This window comes from Eutrema salsugineum, unplaced genomic scaffold (genome assembly GCF_000478725.1).
Source record: "Eutrema salsugineum unplaced genomic scaffold, Eutsalg1_0 scaffold_1, whole genome shotgun sequence".
Classification (NCBI taxonomy): domain Eukaryota; kingdom Viridiplantae; phylum Streptophyta; class Magnoliopsida; order Brassicales; family Brassicaceae; genus Eutrema; species Eutrema salsugineum.
The window spans coordinates 832,699-856,985 of NW_006256909.1; the positions used below are offsets into that span (position 1 = coordinate 832,699).

The 24,287-nt window shown below is 34.6% G+C and overlaps 6 protein-coding genes across 8 annotated transcripts; 4 read left to right on the forward strand and 2 right to left on the reverse strand.

The window, feature by feature from the left end:
- The first annotated feature begins 485 nt into the window (after positions 1 to 485).
- Positions 486 to 1,903, forward strand: LOC18030092 (protein SPT2 homolog). Its single transcript, XM_024148621.1, has 6 exons — positions 486 to 496; positions 578 to 646; positions 743 to 860; positions 958 to 996; positions 1,102 to 1,697; positions 1,798 to 1,903. Exons 1-6 carry the CDS (start codon positions 486 to 488, stop codon positions 1,901 to 1,903), a joined length of 939 nt encoding a protein of 312 aa, XP_024004389.1.
- A 3,672-nt stretch (positions 1,904 to 5,575) lies between these two features.
- LOC18030093 (transcription factor bHLH25) lies at positions 5,576 to 6,836 on the forward strand. The gene is made up of 3 exons (XM_024149913.1): positions 5,576 to 6,052; positions 6,140 to 6,514; positions 6,592 to 6,836. Exons 1-3 carry the CDS (start codon positions 5,576 to 5,578, stop codon positions 6,664 to 6,666), a joined length of 927 nt encoding a protein of 308 aa, XP_024005681.1. The 3' UTR covers positions 6,667 to 6,836.
- Positions 6,837 to 11,148: 4,312 nt separating this feature from the next.
- LOC18030094 (probable hexokinase-like 2 protein) lies at positions 11,149 to 13,304 on the forward strand. Its single transcript, XM_006411783.1, has 8 exons — positions 11,149 to 11,441; positions 11,536 to 11,686; positions 11,761 to 12,018; positions 12,107 to 12,262; positions 12,356 to 12,454; positions 12,534 to 12,664; positions 12,749 to 12,830; positions 12,963 to 13,304. The coding sequence occupies exons 1-8, from the start codon at positions 11,149 to 11,151 to the stop codon at positions 13,302 to 13,304; spliced, it is 1,512 nt and encodes a 503-aa protein (XP_006411846.1).
- Positions 13,305 to 13,586: 282 nt separating this feature from the next.
- LOC18030095 (cytochrome c oxidase subunit 6a, mitochondrial) lies at positions 13,587 to 15,030 on the forward strand. 2 transcript variants are annotated; one of them, XM_006411784.2, is made up of 4 exons: positions 13,587 to 13,806; positions 14,250 to 14,356; positions 14,533 to 14,575; positions 14,762 to 15,030. In XM_006411784.2, the coding sequence occupies exons 1-4, from the start codon at positions 13,692 to 13,694 to the stop codon at positions 14,803 to 14,805; spliced, it is 309 nt and encodes a 102-aa protein (XP_006411847.1). In that variant the 5' UTR covers positions 13,587 to 13,691; the 3' UTR covers positions 14,806 to 15,030. The 2 variants fall into 2 exon arrangements, with proteins under 2 accessions (XP_006411847.1, XP_024004578.1); XM_024148810.1 differs by having other exon boundaries at positions 13,593 to 13,806; positions 14,250 to 14,575; positions 14,762 to 14,826.
- A 190-nt stretch (positions 15,031 to 15,220) lies between these two features.
- Positions 15,221 to 17,416, reverse strand: LOC18030096 (dentin sialophosphoprotein). 2 transcript variants are annotated; one of them, XM_006411786.2, is made up of 2 exons: positions 17,209 to 17,416; positions 15,221 to 16,901 (listed from the first exon to the last, which is right to left on the reverse strand). In XM_006411786.2, exon 2 carries the CDS (start codon positions 16,872 to 16,874, stop codon positions 15,222 to 15,224), a length of 1,653 nt encoding a protein of 550 aa, XP_006411849.1. In that variant the 5' UTR covers positions 16,875 to 16,901; positions 17,209 to 17,416; the 3' UTR covers position 15,221. The 2 variants fall into 2 exon arrangements, with proteins under 2 accessions (XP_006411849.1, XP_006411848.1); XM_006411785.2 differs by having other exon boundaries at positions 15,221 to 16,904.
- Positions 17,417 to 21,635: 4,219 nt separating this feature from the next.
- LOC18030097 (EPIDERMAL PATTERNING FACTOR-like protein 2) lies at positions 21,636 to 22,406 on the reverse strand. Its single transcript, XM_006411787.2, has 3 exons — positions 22,257 to 22,406; positions 22,103 to 22,140; positions 21,636 to 22,019 (listed from the first exon to the last, which is right to left on the reverse strand). The coding sequence occupies exons 1-3, from the start codon at positions 22,336 to 22,338 to the stop codon at positions 21,753 to 21,755; spliced, it is 387 nt and encodes a 128-aa protein (XP_006411850.1). The 5' UTR covers positions 22,339 to 22,406; the 3' UTR covers positions 21,636 to 21,752.
- Positions 22,407 to 24,287: the final 1,881 nt, after the last annotated feature.

Below are 24,287 nucleotides of genomic sequence, written 5' to 3' on the forward strand. Positions count from 1 at the left end.
ATGATACCAGGACCAGATTGGCGTAAAAAGAAAGAAAAAAAATATCAGTTATTGTTTGACATGAAAGAAATAAAAGTCAATTTTACAAGGGGGAAAAAAAGGAAAGATAACAGTTCGAAAGTTAGAACCGACGTTGGAAATTGGAAACCCAAATATTTTTGCCTATAAAAGCTTCGCAGTATTTTTGTATTTTCTTACTCTCTCAGATTCTGCGATTTCTTCTGAGACAGAAACGAGCTCTCGCATCCTTCGTTTCTCAAAGTAAATCATCTTTCGTCGAGTGCTACTTCACTTTTCTTCAAGGTTTGTGTCAATTTCATTGTTATCAAGTAAAGAGATTTGACTAACTAATTGATTTTTTCCCCCGTTTTATTAATTGTTTTGCACGTCTCCTAGTCGTAGAAACTTCACCTTTATATATTACTCCGTAATTGGTTATTGTGTCGATTTGTCTAGTTGTTGATGCGACGCAGAAACCCTAATTAATGGCTTGCAGGCACTTACTATCTTCCACAAAATATGGAACATCTTGAATCAGAGTTTCTTGAATTTCGCAACGAATAAAAGAATCGATCAGGAAGAAGACGCAAGACGGAAACGCTCTTGCTCCAAACTCAGAAGAGAAAAGAAAACTTCCGTTTAACGAGTAAGTAGTATTTCTTGGTTTTTTTTTTTTGTTTGTTTGTTAATTTCACCAATGTGAAATTCTAACTCTGCTCTTCTTAATCTTTGTTGTGTGCAGCTTTGGTTCCTTCTTTGGTCCTTCTCAGCCTGTTATTGCTCATCGAGTATTACAAGAAAGCAAATCGCTGTTTAAAAACGAGCTTTTGGCAGCTAAAATGTTGAACTCAATCCAAACAGTAAGTCTCGGATCCTTTTTTTTTCAAAATTGACATCGCAACTTTTTTGTTCAGCCTTTTCATCATGCTGATAAAATTGCTTGTGTCATGCGTGCAGAAGAAAGGTTCTGGTCCAGCGACTAAAAATGCGAATGAGGTAAACTTCAGCGATCTTTTGCCTGAACCAGAAAACTCTGTGTTGGTTTTACATTTTGCTAAGTTGTGCCCTTTTTTTGTGTGTGTTTCTTGCCTTGCCTTGTAGCAGAAGAAAAGAAAAGCTGAGATAATTAAGGATTCAAGAGACTACTCATTCCTTTTATCTGATGATGCTGAGCTTCCTGTTTCACTAAAGGAACCACCTCCTCGTAACGACCCTGTTCCTAATTCTAGACCAAGTTTTTGGAAAAACCAAATGGATCATCCGAGACCCGATGCTTCACGCAGCCAAATGCGTTCAAGACCAGTTCCTGCTACAAAACCAAAGGATCATAGAATAAATCTAAATCAGAGGCCACTTTCCTCATCAAAGCCAAAGCCAAAGCCAAAGACATTGACATCTGATCCTAAACAACAAAGGGTAGAACAGAGGAAGGCATCTCAAGAACTCACAAGTTCTCGAATGGTTCCAAGACAACCATTGCCTCCTCGGGTGATTAGCAAACCACCATTGAAGAAACCTCAACAACTGAAGACAAAGAAGAAGAAGCAGAAGAAAATGTCGGAAGAAGATGAGTCGGCGTTGCGAATGATTAGAAAGATGTGCAAGACTGATCGTTATGCTGGGCGTGATTTGGAAGATTATGATGATAGAGGCATGGAAGCCAACTTTGAAGATATCATCAAGGAAGAGAAACGAAGGTACACTCCATACCTATGTATTTACATGTTTTCTATTAACTTCCGTTACAAGCAAAGTACAATGGTCATGTTTGTTTGTTTGTTTGTTTGATTGATACAGCGAGAAACTTGCGAAGAAAGAAGACGCGGAACAACTACGGTTGATAGAAGAAGAGAATACGCGAGAAAGAGTGAGAAAGGAGAAGAAACAGAAGCTGACCCATTAATCATTTATTGTAATTTTCTGTTTTCTGATCAGTCGCACTTCCCTAGTAAATTTTCTCGGGGGAAATTTCAAAAGTTTGATTCTTTAACCGAATATTAAAGTGTACAAGCAAAAAATTAGTTGTTAATTAATTACCCACATGGCCCAAAAGGCCCACCAATGCTGCTTGAATTCACTTGCATTACCTATATCAATAGAATTTAATCAAATAGAGGAAGAAGTTGTCACTGCCCCAAGATCAATGCCTTTATGGCTTGCGAGGTTCATCTTTTTTTACTGCTATTAGCTCTTCCTCGACTCGAATGGGCACAATATTGGTGCTTAAGTCGCTTGTAAGAAAAACTGGTTAAACCTTATTTTCACCTGCGAGATTTTTTGTATTTTTGATTTTCTTATTGCAAAGTTCTGCTATCTATTGCAGATGGGAGGGAGGTTTGTGTTATTGTCGGCACGAGACAGTATGATTTCAAGTACCAGAAAAGCAGAAATACAAAATAAGCTGTACTGATGTTCGAATGTCGTTTTGGTTAGTCCTTTTAAACTCATTTTGTGATCTTTCTTAATTTGTCTAGTGATGTGCTAACGTTGACTCTTCACACAAGACATGCTCAAATTGGGGTAGAATATTCTTGAGGAAGTTGAAGAGTGTTGTGATTTTAGGTAGATCACTATTATTGTCTGGTTGATTTGTGTGCTATATATGAATGAAACAAAGACATACGAGCCATCCGATTAATGTCATGTAGAAAATTCAATCTTAGGCTCTTGCAGGGCTCATGGTTATATCTGGATTAGTAATTGCCAAATCTTGTTGCAAGTGTTGGTCTTTGTGATGAACCAGGTAAAGTGATGAGATCAATACAAAAAGTGAATAAAGAAGAAAAACTTGTGGAGTTGTGGGTTTAAGATTCATGATACAATCATACAAGTTATTGTATTTCCTCATAGTCATTTTCTATGTCTCAGCGAGTGCTATGCCATTTTCTTATTTCTAGCTCTGTTCTAGGGATCAAATTTAAATGTAAACCATTAGCAGCCTATTATGGTTTCAATCTAATTAACCTGTGTTCTGAAGACTTCGTTTGGCTAATTTATTTCAAAATTGTTAGGTCAAATAAAACTAGGATGAAACAGTGCTATTAGATCCAGAGCAAATCTACAGCAAATCCATTAATTATAGGAGCAAAATTCACCCACCAACACATAATGGCAGAGGAAATTAAAAAAAAAAAAAAAAAAAAATCCAAGCCTCACTAAAGGATTTCTTATATGACATACGCCAAAAAGCTTATAATAAGGTTTCTCTGTTTGGTTGTATATTTATCAATTACCCATTTGTCTGTATCTGTTTCTTTTTTTTTTCCATTCTAGGGTTTGACTAAAAAAAAAAAAACTATGCTCTCACTTTAAGCAATGATACGGATCCATGAAACTATATAAATATTAAAACTAATTTAGTATTTAGATCTTGGAAATGAGCTAAGATTTTAAAATTATACCCTAATCATGTATACGTTTATGTAGTTGGAGCTTTTGGACAGGAATATTACCAATATTATATTTAAATCTACTGTAAAAGTAAATACTAAATTTTGTTTGCAGGAGCCAAGATGCTTCTATCATGGGGCTCAGTAATGAAGGAAATGAGAGAGATTAGCTGTAAGTGAAGTGGCATTTATTTCTATTCTTAGATCATTAATAGCCACGTGCTTTTTGTACCATAGCTTAGCATTTATATGAAATTCAACACGTCCGATTATTTTATATATCTAACCTTTTTTGTTTTTTACTATATTAAGATTCGCACGTTTGCACAAGACACAAGAGCCCCAAGAAACTGTCCACATGTGTCCGTCTCTATTGCTATTACAAGTTTACAACTATTTACTTCAAAGATTTATCCAACTTCATTCGTTATCCCATATTTCAGTCTCATTTATTCCATTTATTTAACATATTTCTTTAGATAATGACCTGTTACACCCTTAATTATTCAAAAATATTCCTCTCACTTTTTATTTGAAAAACATTAATGGAATTTTTATATAGTGTAACAATAGCCTAACCAATACCATTAAAAATGCCATGAAATCATATGGGATCTTTGGTTGGTGCCACATTTAGTTTTACACAACAATGGGAGAAATTAATAAATACTGGCTTGTATAGTATTTTCAATAGGACCCACCATTAGCTTTGGGATAATGTTGTGTTTATTGGTCCTCTTCTGTCTACTTTCTCTTATAATAAGAAATGTTTGAAAATTAATCACGAAGGCTCTAATGACTTCCCTTTTTTTGGGTAGGTTCATTCTCTTAGATAAAATGTAGTTGCTTTTATTTAATATTTATAAATTGAGGAGGTTGCATTGGTTAGATCTTCGATGTATATTTTTCTTATTTTTTGGTTACTCATTAGTTAATTTAATTTGTGTATTTCATATATTTTTTAACACGACAAATATCGTTCATGTTCCTAAATAGTTGCAATAGCTGAAACAAAATACCCATTGTGTATATCACTATTAAATGATATTTGATACCTTTGTTGTTGAGGGTGATATAGGTAATATTTGAATCTTGAAAAAAAGGTCGTATATGTATTATGATATTATCTGCGATTAGGGGGGTCTGATCGTTTGGTTGAGTTAGCGTGAATGTGATGGAGTAAAATATGTTTTACTCTCATGTACTCTACTTTGTTTCCAATCAGGTGAAAAAAGAAGAAAAAAAATTTACTCCACTTTACTCTAAAGTTTTTGTATTTTCTTTACAAAAAGAAAAACTTTTACTCCTCTCTTTTACTCTCATTTTTTTACTTTATGAGATGGAAGGAGCAAAACAAAAAAAATAAACAAGTCAAATATTTTAAATTTATTTACTTTCCTCTCTTTTACTCTCATTTTTTTTTCCTCTCTATATCTTTACTTTATTTCCACTTATTTATTTTCATGTTTACCATTCACACCTAGTTTTTCTTTTTGACACCCGAAAAATGGGAGGAATGGAATATTAATGAGGGGCTATCTTTTATATAGTAGAATTACTGCCTTTCACACGTGCAAATTAGTCCATATTCGTGTGCCTGTACATATTTGCATTCTCACACAAATCTCAATATCTCTCTCTCTCTCTCTAATTCTTTCTCTCTCTTTCTCTCTTTCCACTTCCAAGAAGAAGGTGACTTTCAATTTCAATATCAATTTCAATTTCAACATTCTCCATTTTGTTTCTTTTTGATATAACCTTTTCCAGTTTTCTAGGGCTACATCAACTAATATCTCGCTCGTTTCTTTACTATTCAAGAATAGTAAATGACACCACTTGTTAATGTTTCTTGATCTTGGATTTTTAAATGTCAAATCATGTATTTGAACAACCCAAAGATCTACTTGTTTACTCAGATTTTTTTTTGGTAATCATTAACGTTCTTATTGCTGTACTTTGCCATTTCCAGATCTTGAATCTTATTGCTGTATTTTGCCATTTCCAGATCTTGATTCCTAGAAGAAGCAAAAACAATGAGTGTAAGCGGGTTTTCTGAGCAGGTCTACACACGCATATATTTTGATCTCAATTAGTATTGTATGTTGTCATTTGATACTACCTTTCTCTTTCTTTGTTTTTGTGTGTGTGTGTGTGTGATGATATAGGAAGTAGAAGAAAGTTATCACATGAACTCAATAATGGGAGAGGTCCATGAAGCTCAATACACTCTTCCACACTATTTCTCAGATCTTGAGACCACCACAAATGATCCTTCTTATGATGATTTGATCGAAATGAAATCGTCAAAGATCCTCAAGACAACTTACATATTACCAAAAATGCCACCACCACTACCTTCTTCTTCTCCTCATCTTCATCATCAGCCTTCCTCAAGAATTCTCTCTTTCGGAAATGCTTCTCCAAATGTTGTGGATGAGTACTCTTCCACATATCTAAAGTCAATATTTAGCCCCAAAGTAGAGGCTGAAGTGCCACCACAGCGGCTGAATGAGTCGATTAATCGTAAAGGGACCAAGAGGGCTCAACCTTTCTATAGAAGCCAATCCAATGCTCAAGATCACATAATCGCCGAAAGAAAACGCAGAGAGAAGCTTACTCAAAGATTTGTTGCTCTTTCCGCTCTAGTTCCCGGCCTGAAAAAGGTAAATATACCACAACAAATATCCCTTCTCAATTTATCCAAAAAGAACATTTCTGTTGATTTTTGTTTGTTTTACTCGTGTGTATAGATGGACAAGGCCTCTGTGTTGGGAGATGCATTAAAGCATATAAAGTATCTACAAGAACGAGTGGGAGAGTTTGAGGAACAGAAGAAGGAAAGAAGATTGGAATCAATGGTTCTTGTGAAGAAGTCTAAGCTGATTTTGGACGATAGTAATCTAACAGCTTCGTCTTCTTGCTGTGAAGACGGCTCCTCGGGCTTGGAACTTCCAGAGATCGAAGTAAGATTCTCGGATAAAGATGTTCTAATCAAGATCCTTTGCGAGAGGCATAATGGTCATATTACCAAGATTATGGCCGCGATTGAGAAATTTCGTTTCTCAATAACTAACTCAAGTGTTTTTCCCTTTGGACCAACTCTTGATATCACCATTATAGCTAAGGTATGCACACACATATGTATAGGAAGAACTTGTTCTTAATTATAGAGTAAGTAAGATCGCTTAATGTTTATTTGCAGAAGGAGAGTGATTTCGACATGACACTCATTGATGTTGTAAAGAGCTTGAGGTCTGATTTATCGAAGTTCATGTGATTGTTTTAAATCTCATGCTTATTGACGATTTCTCTGAAGGATCATAAGTGGTTTTTGCCATGAAGAATGTTTTTCTTTATTGATAAGTTTGATTGGAGACTTTCTTCATTTGTTATCTATGCGCAAGATTGAATGTGAAGAATCACTCCCCTCATACGTATCGATCATAGGACAGCTTCATGGTTTTGGGTTGGAATTTTTCCGCCTCTATCTGGCTTCCTTTTTTTCTCCCCTTTTTTATATTTTGATATATGAATTTGTAATAATGTAAAGCACTTTTATTTTGGTAGTTGCTAGTCAATGTTGATTTTACTCTTTTGCATGTTTTTTAACTTACCAATTACTCAAGTTTGTGTTAGTGTGTTTTTTCGGACGATTCAGCAATCTTGAAATATACAAAAGAGAAAGTTATCTTTTATAGCGTTAGGGGGAAAAACATTAGGAAGTTATCTTAAAGAGAGAAAAAAAAGTATTACGAGACAATATTTGTTCAAGTCAACTGGGATATGGATGAAGTAGCTATCTACATCCATTGTTTCAAAATAATAATATTCGTAATTTACCTGAGGAAAATAATATTAGTCATTTTGTTTAATTCTTAATAGTTAATATATCTGCTTTACAGTTTTCTAGAGAATTTTAAATTTAATCGACCAGCTTTTCAAAAAAATTTAAACATCTACAGCCAAATTTTTTTTTTTGGAAATGCGTATCTCATTCACAGCCAATATTTGCACTAATTTTCCATATCTAAAAACCCAAAGCAAACTAAAACGCTTCTTTGTTATTATTAGCAACGAACATGTGAAAATTTGTTGATTTTGAAAATCTTACATATATCGAAGCAGAATATTAGTCAGTCATTACTAATTGATTTTAAGTTAAACCAAAAAATTATTAATTTTTTAATAAAAGAGGGTGTAACTACAACTGGAAAATCAAGCAAAACAAAAAAAGTTAAGAAATGCGAAAGGACGATCAAGAATTTCTTTCCATAATAGGAAAGAAGAGGATGATCATCATAGGACACATCGTAAATTAGGAAAGTGGATAATCGATCGATTAGTTGAGCTCTTGGCGGATTATAAAATCTCAATTCCTTTCTTTTTTTTAACTAATTAATAAACCATCTAAACACACATCTTCATAAACTTTCCGTAAAATTAATCCTAGTAACATTAGTAACATCGTACACTTCGATGATTGATTGAGCCGTCTGTGAAAATCCATTATTTGATGGACATAAATTATCCTGAACTTTCTAGAGTTTAAGTTCAATTCGACAAACATATGAATTTGCTTTGGAAATAATAAAAGACATTCTTTGTGTTATTTTTGTTTTGCCGTTACATTTTTGTGTTATAGTAATATCTTAAACTATTAGTACTGTGTTCCAGACATACCACAACTTAAAATGAAAAAAAAAAATCAGACAGAGTTCTGAAAATTTAAGAAATTCTTCCTACAAATCATTTTAGAATACATAACTCTTTATAGTTTGTATGATTCAAAACATTAATTTTTTTACTGTATCCTTCACGTGTATCACGGACTCTGGGTCGCTGTCAAAACCCAAACGTTTGATCCATCCTTGACGTGACAGCTCACCTATTTATTTATTTTTTTCCGTTCGTCATTTGTGATAACTCTCTCTCACTTGAGACCAACACAACCATTTTTTTATCGCTTTTTTTTTGAGAAAGGGTTTAATCATTTTTAACGTTCATAATAGAGACTACTCAAGCAGATAGGAACTTTGTTTGTTTTAATCTACGCAGTTATCCTCATGATAAGGAAGAAGGTTCGATCTCAGATGAAATGATGTCAATTCTTGGTAAACTTATGAATGTTATTAGATCGTGGTCGTACTTCGATTAAAAATTTAAAACAACTATTTTGATTCAATTTTCTCTCAACTTTGGATGAAAATTATTAATTTATTTCGGAAGAAAAAGTAAAAAAAAAGGAATAAAGAGATAAGGAAATAATTCTTTAACAAAAAAGAGATAAGGAAATAATTAAGGGGCAAATTCCGTAAGAACCGGGTTAATAAATTGTTAAATACATATATAATGGAATTTAAAAACGTGCGATATATTCCATTTTAGTGCTATATTTTTGGTTACAGTATCATTGATCGAGGTCAAATTAATGTGAAACCAAGTACAGTATAACGCTGCTTTCTTGGGTCCAAATAATCCAACGGTAATGTATAAAACTGTATGTATATACTATATTTAGTCATGTAGCCAAACTATATATAATCAAATGGAAAGATTTTTTTTTATTTACTGTAAACATAGTATTTGGTTTTAACATTTCTAACAAAATAAAAATATTCTGTTTGTCAACTGCAATGATTTGGAGTAGCAAATGTTTTTATATCAACACTCAACAGTGATATAATCCGAAAGTGGAAAGAGTGGCTCAACATAATGACGATGTACTCTTACCAATCTTATTATATAAGTAAATTTATAATTATATGATAAGCAAAATTAATTAAACTAGAACATGACGCGCCACGAGATTTGTCCTGATTGGTATTTGATTTTCTTGGACGGCATATCTTGTTCCAGATCGCACTACCAAGCGGTAACCATGACATCATTTATACTACAATATATATGTAAATATGTGTATATAGATTATGTTCTAGTGTTTACTTTTGTCGATCTAAAACTAAAACCTTCCAACCAATTTGTGATGATCCAAGAATAAAATCTTCCATTTACAGCATCAATTGGTTGCACTAGTAGAGAATATTAACGAAGTTTATTTGTACATTTGAACTAATTTGTTTTATTGGTTGATCGATTCTCATATATCTCAACGCCTTTTCTTCTTTCCTTCTCACTAGAATTTGTGTTGACCCCAACACTCACAAGATGGGCTTGATCTGTTGTGGAACTGGTTACCAAATACACAAATGCAACTAATGTATATAGAAAAAGTATTATCTAATATATATCATCGCAACATCTAGTTACAAAGTGGAGATATATTTGGTGATCTAACTTGAGTATATGACGGAAAACAGACAAATTTTGTTGTCTACAGATTTTTTTTTCCGGTGACCAGTTTGCTGCAATTTTTGGGTACCAAGATTTATAGCCAATTTTCTTTTTGTCAACATGCGTTCCTATAATTATAGGCTAATTAGTTATTTTATTTTCTGCATTTATTATGCAGCTGATTATAACAGTTTTGAGAATTTTTTTTTTAAATCAGATTTGAAATAAATTGGCGATATACTCAAAATGGTCAGTAAACTTTTTATCGTTTTGGTGCCGCAAAATTAAAATTTGGGTAACTATGAATCCAACTAATTAAACAGAAAAATAGGAGTAGACCGTTGTGGTGTGAAACTATAAGAAATAATCACATGTTTTATGGGACTCCAGTTGCTTTTAAATGCAGAACATTTTATAGTTAGGCCCCCCTAATCACTAATCACGAAACACAATATAATTACATTATCATCTGCTTATATACAGTCCAAAAGTCGACATCCACATAGCATGACAACTCGGTCTATAATATATGACCTTCCAAAGTAGCCAATCACATTCCCTTTTGAAATAATAACAAAACTACGTAATACGTTGGAAATTGGGGAATATATTCGGAATATAATAAGTGACTTGAAAATGTGGGAGTTTTCCAAATGGTTGGACTCAGTATAATGTGAATCCGGCTCTATGCATCACTATACAGTCTATACCTAATGATCATATAAGTAATAACATAATTAAATGTGAAACCATACATTAAAGCGCATGGTCAAAAACTCAAAATCATACCACTCGAATAACATATGGACGTTTTGGTTTTTATGACAATGTATTCACATTTCAATAAAACTTTTAAAATTTATTTTGTATCTTCGTTTCAGTTAAGTGATTTGGCCATTGATTCTTTTTTTCTAAATTGGTTTCAAAATATACTTTCTCATATGTTAATAATACTTAATATAAATATACCTGTATAAATACCAGTTACGTTTATAGAAATACTTAATACCAGCTATTTTCACACACATTAAAAATGTCTGCTATGATCTATATCATTTTTTGTTATAACCGAGTGGCGTTCCATTGAAAATGGAAATGATCTGGACCCCGAGGGTTAGAAATTTAATGCTTGATTAAGTCATTTAAGCTTAATCTATTTGGTTAGGGTTGATTTATTTCAATTGTATTGAAGGATATTACATTTTGACTTCAAATCAAGCGGCCGGGCATTTTAACGGAAGGAAAATTACAATAAGGCCAACTCCAACCGGACTATACAAACCGAAATCAAATCCAACCAAAGAAAAAATATTTCCATATTGATTACCCGAAAAAAAAAAAAGAGTTGAATGATTCAAACATGATGATTCGCAAAACATGGTGACAAGAGAGAATGCATCTTATCTTCGTGGGATGGTTACTGTGTTGGTCGGAAAACGAGAAAAAAAAAAAAAACTCCAAAAAGAAAATGACAAGAAAAGAGGTGGTGGTGGCTGTGACGGCTGCAACGGCTACGGCGGTTGCAGCTGCTGTGATAATTGGTCGGTGGATGCGGAGGAAGGAGCTGCAGCGGAAACATACACAAAGGATTTTGATGAAATTCGCTAGAGAATGCGCCACACCTGTGTCCAAGCTCTGGGCGGTGGCGGACGCTTTCGTCGCCGAGATGACCACCTCTCTCGCCGCCGCTTCCGCCGCCGCCGAAGAGAATCGCGGTTCCCTCAGTATGCTCGTTTCATTCGCCGGTTCTCTCCCTTCCGGGTAAAAAAAACCTAAAATCTCAGATCCTCTGTTTCGTTCAGAGGGTACTAGTACTACATTGCCGTTTAATCAACGGTGTTAATTATACCTGTAGAGATGAGAAGGGTGTTCACTATGGAGTTAACTTGCGAGGCAAGGAAATCCTACTGTTACGTGGGACATTAGGAGGTAACGAAGAACCGATCTCCGATGTTCAAAAGCAAGAGATTTCGATCCCTGAAGATGTTTTAAACGGTTCTTTCAAGGTATATTGTTAGACACACGGTTTCTTGGATTACACGTTATGGTCACTTGAAGCTGAAGTCTTTGTGCGTTTCAGGAGTTGTGTGATTATATATCCTTGGAGCTAGTCAAATTTCTTGGGATGAATCCAGGAAAAGAAACAGAGGAAGTGAAGAAGCTCGGGTTTACGCTGACACGCACTGTCCAGCAAATTGGATCTGGTTCATCAATCTCGGCAATACAAAGGAAGAGTTTAGCGAATGATGATGATGATACGGTTTTGAAGGAGTATGTCAATGATATGAATGAATCATTGGAGAGACACGGTCTGAAAATTCGGATGAACACGGCGCTGGTAATTGGTCTAAAGACGATCAAATTCTCTTAGGTTATTTTGTTTAATCGATATGATATGATGTGAAACTCTGTAATGAATTGATTAGGTGGATGATACAGTTGGAGAGTTGGCTGGAGGAAGGTACTATCACAAAGACACTGTGGCTGCAGTCACTTTAGGTATGGGAACTAACGCTGCTTACATCGAACAAGCTCATGAGGTTTCGAGATTGAAATCAGCCATACCTCAGGCACAAGAGATTGTATGTTAAAGAGACTTTTGAACACATTGATCCAAGATCATAGAGCTTTCATAAAGTTATATGATCAAGTAACTTGACATGGTAAGACTGTAGGTTATTAGCACAGAGTGGGCAGACTTTAGATCGTGTCATCTTCCTGTAACTGAATTTGATGCTGCTCTTGACGCGGAAAGCTTGAATCCTGGAAGCAGAGTAAGAACACATATCAAGTTAATTATGATTAATCAATGTTTTGTGTTTTTTTAGAATTTTGGGTTTCCTCTGTTTTAAGGTGTTTGAGAAGATGGTGTCTGGAGGATACTTAGGGGAGATAGTGAGAAGAGTGTTACTAAGAATGTCTGAAGAATCGGCTCTCTTTGGAGATACATTGCCTCCAAAACTCACAATTCCTTACATTTTATGGTAGCTATACTATATTGTTTTAGATTATGATGTTGAAACTATAGATCAGAAGGACAATACTGCGGCTTCTTGGGCGTGTTTCAGGTCGCCAGATATGGCTGCGATGCATCAAGACATATCCGATGATCGTGAGATCGTAAACAAAAAGCTCAAGGAAGTTTTCGGGGTATGTTTCATAAGTTAGAAACTTTCACTGTCTTTTTACTTGAATTAAAGGGAAAATCTTGAATCTTGATTCTTGTGTGAACTTTTATCACTCACATCACATGTACGTATGTATATATAATGTAACGTGAAGATCATGGATTCAACTCTTGCGGCGAGAGAAGTCGTGGTTGAAGTATGCGATGTAGTCGCGGAACGAGCGGCTCGTGTGGCGGGAGCAGGAATAGTTGGGATGATAAAGAAGCTGGGAAGGTTAGAGAAGAAGATGAGCATTGTGATAGTTGAAGGAGGATTGTATGATCATTACAGGGTCTTTAGAAACTATCTCCATAGCAGTGTTTGGGAAATGCTTGGTGATGAGTTATCTGATCATGTCGTCATCGAACATTCTCACGGTGGTTCTGGTGCCGGAGCTCTTTTCTTTGCGGCCTCTGGCGACGGTGGCGGTGGTGGCAATCAAGACTCCGAAAACTGATGATGATGATTGTTCTCTCTTTGTTTTCTTTCTTTCTGGTTCTATAAAATTTTGAGCTTTATGCTGATCAGTTTCCTCTTCAGAAACAAATTTTGAACTTGTGAGAAGTAAAAAAAAAACAATCACATCAAATTATGTTATGTTATTCTATTTCTTAAAATTCGTTTTCAGAAGAATTTTGTTTTTTCAAATGAAAGGATCAAAGCAATGATGGGCTCAAATACCCACTAACTAAGGCCCATTTATAAAATATCATATTGGGTTAAGAACTTAAGAATCAGCGATGTCTGATTTGTGAGTCACATAACCTTTGTTCACATCTCTTCCCTGAGAGTCAGACACTTCGATCGAGAGAGAGAGAGACCGCCACGAAGAAGATTCCGGAGAATGGCGACGGCGATTGTACGTTCCGCTCTTTCCCGAGCAACGATCCGCGCAGCTCCGAGGACATCCGTCGCTCATAAGCGAAGCTTTTCCTCTTCTGCCGGCCACGACGATGCTTGTAAATCGTCTCCTCTCTCTTTTTTCCCTCATTTTCAATACGATCTAGGTTTTCTGTTTCGAGGTGTTCCCGATTATTTTTCTGGATTCGTCTCAGCTCTTAATCTGTGTCTGATTTGTTGTTGATTCTTCAGTTTTGAATTGATATTAAGATTCAATATGATTCCCCACGGATTCAAAATTTTGAAACCAAATCTCATGTTTCAGATACCTAACTCGTTAATTCTGAATTGATTCGGCAGATTGATTATTCAAATAATAATTTGATTTCCTTTCCTTTAAAACTCAATCAAGTTTATCTTTTCCGATGATCTGGAGCGTTTTCTCGGATCAAATCTCCAACATTTCTGTGCGTAGTTCCATGTTGAAAGGAAAGAGTCATTTTTATTTCCTGGTACACCATTGCCAGTATTGATTCATCTAAGTGTTTTGAATTTTGTACAGACGAAGCTGCCAAGTGGGAGAAGATAACTTATCTGGGTATTGCTAGTTGCACTGCTCTAGCCGTCTATGTTTTATCCAAGGGCCATCATCACGGCGAGGACCCTCCTGTATGCTTCTCTTATAACAATTTCATCTTTGATTTCAGTAAAACTGCAAATGATGAAGTTGTTACTAAAGCTGCCGTTTTGGCCTTTTCTGATATAGCTTATCTTATCTCATTCATTCTGCTTTGGCCTCGAGCTTTCTTGAACATTATATTTTTCCATTTGTTTCCTTCTTACAGGCCTATCCGTATATGCACATCCGCAACAAGGAGTTTCCTTGGGGTATGTATCCCTATCCCATTTTTCGATCTTTCGTATTACTGTTTTGCATTTCGTGTTCTGCAGCTTAGATGATACTGTTTAGACAAACAAAAATGCATCTTTTATCATGGGTTCTCATAAAAACCTTTAGAGGTCGTTTTCCACACCTCGTTTCTGAAGTGACTTATTCTACTTTGCTGTTCTCAGGTCCAGACGGTCTGTTTGAGGTGAAGCACAACGAAGGGCACTGAATCCTGCGTCTTTAGAATAATTTCTTCTTGGCTCATTTGAATGGCTAAATGCCTATCGTCTTTGTTTTTACTTTGTCAACTATTTGCTGTTCCAATCTCCTTTCATTTGTTGGGAAATAAGATTGTTTAACTTTGTCAACTATTTGCTACTCCACTCTCTTTTCAGTTGTTGGGAAATAAGAATAAGACTTGGTTTTGTTGTTATCAAAGCTATGTTTCCTCAAATCTCTTGATTCAATCTCAATAAAAAAAAAAAGCATTCTTTCTTCATAATAGTAAGACAATGAGACAGAACAAGAGAGTATGTTATGTATTCATTTGTTTCAAAACTCAGTATTACTAGTTGGGAATTAATTCCCGTGATATGATAAGTATAGAATATGCATACAGTACATGACGATTTTTTGTTAAGAACATCACTCAGCAGCGACTTTGTCGTTAGTTAAACCATTACTGGACTTGGGAAGAGAGTCCAGATCACTTCGAACATCCTTAACATCCTGAGGAACATTATTATCTGAAGTGGACTTGGTATGTTCTTGATCGTTCTGCGTCTTCTCTGTTTCACCACTTTTGTTGTTTTCCACTTTCTCCGACTCTGTTTTTGAAGTGTCATCCTCTGTTTCCTTTATATCAGAATCTGATTTGATTTGCCCGTTGCCAGATACACTCTTGCTTTCGTCAGTTTTTGGTTCCTCGCTCTTCTCCTGTGTGTTTGAAGAATCAGTAGGTACCACCTGTTCAATGTTCTTTTCACTGTTGGCGTTTTGCTTTTGCTGAGATTCTGAGGACTTTTCTTTCTCCCTTTTCTCGGTTTCTTTGCTCTCATGCTCCTCTTGGGACGAAGACTCTACTTTCTCATTTTTATCAGTTTCTTTGTTTTCATTCTCAGACTCTTCTTTCTCCTTTTTCTCAGATTCTTCCTCTTGGGATGAGGACTCTTCTTTCTCCTTTTTCGAAGGTTCTTCCTCTTTACTTTTTTCTTGGGACGAAGACTCTTCTTTTTCCTTTTTCTCGGACTCTTTGTTTTGACTTTCCTCTTCAGATGAGAGTCCAGAAGACTGTAACTTTTCCTTCTCGTCTTCTTCGTTTTTCGTTTCTTGATAACCGGTGGATTTCCCGGTCTCATCTCCATCGCTGGTCTTTTCAGTTGATTCTGTAGTTTCAGTTGCATTGGAAGTTGACTGGTTACTCTCAGGCAATTCACCATTAGAATCAGAGAACCCTTTCTCCAACACCACACTCTCACTCTCACTCTCAGTTTTTGTTTCATCAGACTCCTTACCTAGAGATGAGCTAGTGTTCTCCTCTGTTTCTGTCTTTGAATCTGACTCATTCTTTCTCTCATGTTCCCCACCATCATCACTACGAGTCTCCCCATTGTCCTCAGTTGTGTTTGAAGATACTTTCTTAATAACAGAATCCTTGGGACCTGACTCGTCTTCATGGAAACTAACATTCTCAGTGCCGTTGGATTTACTTTCTTCCTCACTTTCCACACTCTTCTCTTCCGTCTCATGGACTACCTCGCTGGACGCATCATCTCCCTTGTAATTCTTCTCTCTAGCTTCTTCATTACTCGTCTCGTTTCCAACTTCACTCTCTTCAATCATCTTCACGCTTTCTTCATTGTTTGAATCCTCGATGTTTTCTTCATTCCCTGTACCTTCGGTTTCCTTCTCACTATCCCCTTGAGTCGATCTCTCCTCGCCTCTTTCCTCCTCCCTGTCTACACTCTCATCTCCAGCCTCCTTACCAAACTTATCACCAGTACCTGAGCCTCCTCCATTAAAACTCTCCTCCTTCTTGCTCCCTTCACCTTCCACATCATCTTTCAGGTTCGTAGACTGCTCAACACGCGGATTAAGATCTTTCCTTCCAAGCTTCACCACTTTATCCTCAACAGCGATCTTTGAACCCTCCTCAAACACAGCTTTCTTCTCATGTGAATGCTTCATTTGATAAATCAGCCATATCCCAACACCAAGCAACAGCGTCAGCTGAACACAGTGTTTCACCTTCAAGACTCCTTTTGATCTCTGCCCTCTTCGTGGCGATGATCTCACCATTCTTGTATCTTCACTTCCAAAGCAAACCTACTTCGAATTACCCAACCAATATCTCATCAATGAAAATCTAGAGCAGCTACCAATTTCGGCATTAGAAGTGAGATCACTCTTTGATTGGATTGAGGAAAAGTTTTGAATCAAGAAGGAATCGAAAACCCAATAGTTGGAGAAATCGAACTCAGTAAAATTATTCATAGTAAAGAATCCAAACATAATGCATAACCATTGAGCCAAGTACCCAACAGATTCAATCAAATACCCAGTTTCAAATCACCATCACTAAAACTATGAACGAAACGGCGGAGAAATCGAGAAAAAAAAATTAAAAATTTACCTGGAACAATCTCAGCAGTTTGATCACTGAGATACAACTTCCAATTCTTTCTGAGAACACCTCGACGAAGAAAGCGAGAAGATCAAAGAAGGGAAGTGTGAACGCAGAGTGAGTAAACGTTCTTTGGATCTAGGGAAAGAGATGGAGAGAGTGCAGAGTTCCCGTAAGAAATGTCACAAAATTCGTGCTTCCCATAAATTACAATCAAATTGCATACATCCCAAAGGAAAATTAAATGCAAATTAAGAAGAAAATATTCCACTTGGGAGAAGAAAGTAACCCAGCAGCTGACTTCAAAACGACGTCGGTCCTAAAAGTTTCTTTGTTTCCCGCTGACCTCAGTACGACGTCGTTGCTTAAGTCTTCATCTCTTCACTGACTTCAATACGACGTCGTTCTTCAAGTTTATTTCTTCCTCTCTCCGTTGACTTCATAATACATTCACTTGCAGATTTGGAGCTAAGGGCAGCCTCATTTCTCTTGCCAATCAGATCAAAATTTGACATAATGATTTCTAGTTAATTTAGCAACATGTTCTCGTTTCTCTTGCCAATCAAGGAAACTCTTGACTGTTAAAATTCATAATCGTGAAAACAAACCGAGATGGAATCAAGTTTTTGCATGTTGGAGATGTTATTTTTTTTGCATGTTGGAGATGTTATAAGTTGAATTTTCTACACTTAAATTTTTTTGATTATTTTGGTAATTAAGGATCTATCTTTGTAAGATGTAAAGTTTATAGCCCGGTCTACCTTGTCACGGAATTGACGCTTTGTATGCTGGGTCAACCTGGCCGGTTCTTGAAATTTTGTCAAACTCGTCTAATTCGAAGTTTTTGACGGGTTAATCTGAAAGATCTCAATTAACTCGTGATATACCTGAAGAATTAGCCATCTACCACATTTGAGTATTTAATAGATAGATTAGAAACTACTGTAACCCTAAACCCGTACGTCGAATTAATACAGGACCAGACCGGATTGCACTGCAAGTTTCAGCTCGTATTGACGCTTCTGTGCAAATGAGTCTTCTTCGTCAAGGCTAAATGGTCCCCATGAAAGTGCCCTAACAATGACCTAATTCCGCCACCGACGCAAATGTACAGTTTTATTCATTTCTTTACAAATACATTATTATTTTTTCCCGTTTAAACAAAATATTATTCTAAAACACATTGCTGATTCGTTATTTTTTAAAAATGATGATTTGTTTGAATGGACTAATTAGGTGCAAAGCATTAAATATATAGAAACCTACATATATAATTTTAACCCAAATTATGTAATATATATATAATATGTATGCAATATTTCTTATACATAGTCTTAATGATTTTTCATTTTAGTGAAAGTACTTGAGCATGCTCCATGCCTCCATCTATATAAGGTTTTTTTGTCAACCAATCTAAGAACCCATCATAGCTTCTTTTTCAAAATTCGAAACCCATGTAAGCTTTATGCCATGTACGTACTTTTCATATACATATATAACATTAGCAGAAGATAGACCACTCTAAAATGATCATATTGTTGTACATTTCTCATTAGTTGAACTATGATGTGATGGGAGTGGTACAAATGTCATGGTGGGGGCTATACAATAAATTCGAAAAACTATAAATTCGAAGTCTTGTCATGGTATGCGCATATACTAACCACTGGTGTATTTACTAGTAAAGTTCTTGCAAAAAAGTATCGACCGATAAGGTAAACTCGGGAATTAATGTAAATAATTGGTAGCGTATTAAAAATAAATGATTGATCAGCAATATATGTATATAATTATAGAATACAGTATATGATTATAAAATACATCATCTTTCTTTCTTTTTGTTAACTATAGAAAATATACATTAGTTTACGATACATAAAAAGTACCTTTATACATTTGAGATGTGGACAAAAAAAAAACATTTGAGACGTGTTTGCCATTGTGTGTACATATTCTTATTAAGATTAAAGGCCAAAATCTATATTGGACCATTGGAATCTCTTCCACCTTTTCCCTGTATTCGTCTTCAACTCTTTATAAATAACTATTTTCTGCATTATTTATTTTGTTTGCTTGTCGAGGGTATCCATTATATAAATAATATTGACATAATTATACAAATGTCAATATTCAAAATATATATACACATATAAATAATATTGACATAATTATACAAATGTCAATATTTAAACTATATATTGTAAAAGAACTAAATTATAATCCGGATTTAGGGTGATCGTTAGTAAAACCCGTTAGATTAAAAAATGTGTCACACTTTATGAAATGATGTGATATGGTTGACGATTAATCAAATGCTTTAAAGTAATGAAATAAGAAATATATTCACCATCTCGTATACGGCCTATCTCACGTGGAGGCATTAGCCATCTCATATATTATGATGAACGAAAGCCTGTGTCGTACAAGAACAATGAATGAGGTATGGAGCAATGGACGTTAAAATAGATCATTGAAACAGAGAAAGTGAATTATGGATATGTCCAAAATTCCTCCACGTGACCGTACCTTGTCAACTCTGTGCTTTAACGATTTTCTCTCCAATGGCTATATAATCAATTTCTAAGACTTTTTTCCTTTCTTTTGTCGATACATATTTTTAATTGCATATCCATAGTTCCAAGGAAATGATGCAACAGAGAAGAGATCGAAAACAGTTAACCAAATGGTGAAAAGCAAAAACAAAAAGCGATCGGAATGGCCAACGTATTTTTTGTTTTGGAACTCTCATTTTTCTTTCTTTCTCTGTCTCTCTTCTTTCGAGTCTTTTTCATTTTGTCACTTTGCTTTTAATGGTTTTATCGATCGTGCGACAATGTGCAATCAATCGTCGATGAACAAAATGAATTTTCTCAAACTTATAATTCTTTTTATAGTGAGGTTACGTTTTGAGATCTGTCGGCACACATATATAGATATTACAAAACAAAATATTATAGTGGATGTCAAAAAAATATATATTACAGTGACAGAAAACATTAAAACTATATATCCACGTTATCAAGAAGTTTTAGTGAAGGATTAACGATTGTAAAATATTCTCGCTAAAAAACCTACAAAATGAAACAAAAAAAAAGATGAATTTACGACAATAACTCATTTTAACTATTAGCGTTCATAGCATATTGCAAATTAACTGAGCTATTGGAATAAGATTCATTATTTTGAGCGTCGTTGGATAATGTGTTCTCCATCGGGTTTAGGACGATATGCCCATATTTGGATAATTTATATTTAACCAAAAAAAATTATGTAAGTTGAATATATGTTGAATCATTTTGAAGATATTGTATAAAATATTTGGAGCGGCGTTGTCGTGGAGAAGATTAGTTAAATCAGTACGTAGCAGCATTGTGGCAGTTTACTGACTTTGATTGACACTTGAGTCTCCACCGAATTCCAAATATATTTTTTTTATTATTCAACTATTGAGATGCACTATTAAATAATAAATGAAATGAAAACAAAAAAATGGAGGGAGTGAAGTCATTCAAAAGGAAAACAGTAGAGAGAATCAAGACTGTTTGCTTTGCTTGATTTGTGAAATTAGTAAACCCCACAGACACAAACACACATCTTCTCTCTTTTATTTTGTCACTTCCCTTCCTCTTTCCATATGATCAATCCCATCATATCACACTCTTCAATGTTCTTGATGAATAATAGGCTTTGTCCAATCTCATTTTCATTTCAACAAGTTTATACATATATTCCAAATGCTAAATCTGACGAGAACGAAAGGAAATGCTATAAGTAGAAATTGATCACTGACTTAAAGTAGATATAATGACTATCATTTTGGTAATGTAGATGCTATATTTTAGCAAAAAAAATCGAATAGTTAGTATTAAATCCGAACTCAACTCAACTCAAACAAAGTAGTAGGACACAGAAAATCACCAGAGGTCACCAAATCCAATGCGAATGACATAATCTTTAAACGGCGACGTTTCACGAAACGACAGCAAAACGGCTGATTATTTGAATGGAATTTTTTTTTATACATCATCTATGGATAAATGTGTTTCAAACGTATATCAAACCAACAATATTCCATACATAAATCTTATATGCATAAATATATAAGTATATACATATCTGTTACATGTATATATTTTATATATAGATGCATACGTACGTGTGTGATGTAACTTTCATCCATAAAATTGGTATTTGTCAGAATCGTCTTGAAAATAGGTTTCCGTGCGTTCTGTTTACGATGCGTGTTCTTCTACTAAAATATCACTTCTCGATTTTTAAAAGATTTTACTTTCACTATATGTAAAACAAAAATCCACAATAATTATCTAAAAAGAAAAACAAATCATTTTGGATAACACAAATTTTTTATTCAAACTCTGTTTTTTTTGGTTAACTACACTATAGTAAACAACATCATCAGAATCAATATAACGGAGAATGATCAGAATCTCTGAAGATTACAACTAAAAACATATATATGTACACAGAGGTTTTAGAATTCGAACCCAAAAAAAGAAAAAAGAAAAAATGTGGAAAAAATATGAGAAATTTCTTCAAGGGTTATAGATAGAGTTACCACATTTGCATTTCCAGCTCATGGGTTTATAATTAGTACTGTCGTCTCCTCTACTGTAATCAAGATTAATTATCTCAGAGGAGAACGACGAGGAAGAAGAGGGAGAGTGAAGCTTTGTTTGAGGATTTGTAGGAACTTGAATGGCTTCACAGTGACCACAAGAACGACATCTAACTCTCTCACATCTTGGTGGTCTTGATCCAATTAAGCCTCTCATCATCATCTTCTGATCTTGATCTCCTATCTGTCCCAAATTAGTGACATTTTAAAAATCAATGTAATTGAAAGAAAGCAAAACAAAAAAAACAGAGGATTTGATAAATTTACTTTCGTGGTGGATTTGTGCGAGTTTGGCTCTGGTCTACCTGAAAATGTCATAATAAAATGAAAGAAGAATTAAGAATCAGCAAAATCAGAAGAAAGCTTGACATTTTGTTTGAAAATATGGAAATGTGAAGTCATGTGACATTGACCCATTTACCATGAGCCATTAGACTGAAATGGGTCGAACTAAGAATCAGCAAAATCAGAAGATAGCTTGACATTTTGCTGCACAACACCATTTTCAGACACAGGATCGGCTTGCAGTTTACAGGAGAAACAATTAGACTTTCTCTTTCTTCTCTCTTCTCTCTTCTCTCTCTATCTCTCTGCGTACTGGTGTGTAGAGGAAGGAGGTTTTATGTAAAGTAGAGAAGAGAAAGGAACGTGTCTACCCTTTGAAGGGCAAATAAAAATTTCCTAAACTATACTACACGCACGGATATATATGCACGTAAGAGTTATATATGACTTGACATAATATATATCATATTTTATATGAATATTATTGTATACTTTTTTGTATCATCACATCATCAAAGATATATGTATTAGAGAGTCAGTATTTAAAGAAGATAAATACAAAACATGCTGGGACCTCCATGATAATAGTTATAAAAAAAACGGGAGTCAGATTCTATTAATTGTGTATGTATGGTTTGATATGTATATCCACAAGTGTCAAATAAAACAAAAATCAGGTGAAAAAGAAATTACGTAGGTACAAAAGAGAAAGATAAATATAATTACATCTAAAACAAAAAGAACAGTTGGAATGATAACAACTTAAGCCCAAAAAAAAAAATACATAAAAGAACCAAACATGAAATTAAAGTTTTGAAGACGGCAAATTAGATTAAGATTATTCTAAAGAGACAATACAATACCCAAAAAAAAAAAGAGAGGAAAATAAATAAATAAATATAAATAAACTCTTCATAAGAAATTAAGAGGAAGTAAAAGTAAAGTTTATTTTACTTTTCTGTAAACACAATAAAAAGGTTAAAGGATTTTAGCAGGAACTGACGTTCCATCACAGCTGTTTCGATTTTTTTTTTTTCACAAAAGTAATTTATCTATTAGAATTTTCTCTCCACAGGTGTTTTGTTTTTCATAATAGTAATTGTTTTAATTTTATTTTAACTGAGTTGCTTGCTTTTTGAGTTCTGGTTTCTGCGGTTTCTTGTGGTAATAGACTGATTGGAGCAGTAGAAAGGACCCACCTCACCTGACCGACCAATACCGTGCCTCCTTGCCTTTTCGTATTCTTCTAACCAAAAGTAATACTGTATATATATATATTGCTTTAATAATAATAATAATAATAACATAGAAACTGTGTCAACACGTTTTGCTCACTCTTCCCGATTTTTTTTCCAATGATTAAAACAATAATATTCTCAATTGCTAAGTGCAGTTAACCGCTGTTAAACATTTTTCCTTTAATTCAAGTCAATTTTTGAAACAATGCACTTTTATAACAACAACTACTAATAATTCTTAACAACGTAACAGTTCAAATATTTGTGTATGTTACAAAATCCATGTTTCAAAATATTGTAAAGTGTTTTTTTATTATAATTAAGGTTATTTGTATCGAGTACATCATTAATGCACATTTGTCGTGAGCTGCTTATTTGACTGCAACAACAATTATAATTTTAGCCGGTAAGTCTGCATAATAATTAAATATATTTTTACGTCATTAATTCTACTAGTTGTGTGATTTCTAAGACCATTATTTAATCGCTTATAAGAGGGTTCGAGTCAAGGTTGGGCGTGTGATTATTAGGGGATTAACCATTAGACTTATCAGTTCACGGAAAATAGATTACTGTTTAAGGAAACGAGCTAATTTTCATTTAAATAGAAGTACATCAATCAAGTATATTATGTTTATCAACCCTATTCTGTTTTCATTTTTGGCATACAACGCATAACCCATGATTGATTAGAAAACCAGGTCGAAGAAAGCCTATCGTGGGCCTATTATCAATATTTGAAGACCCAATAGATTGAGTAGACCCATAATATTCCATCGAATCTATTCAAATTGTACAGTAACACAAAATGGACTACGTAAATCCACAACCTTGTGTAAAAATATATTTATTGCCGTACATTAAAGCTAATAGAAGTAGAGATATTTTGCTTTTTTTCCCCTTTCAGACCATGGAGTATGGGACTACGT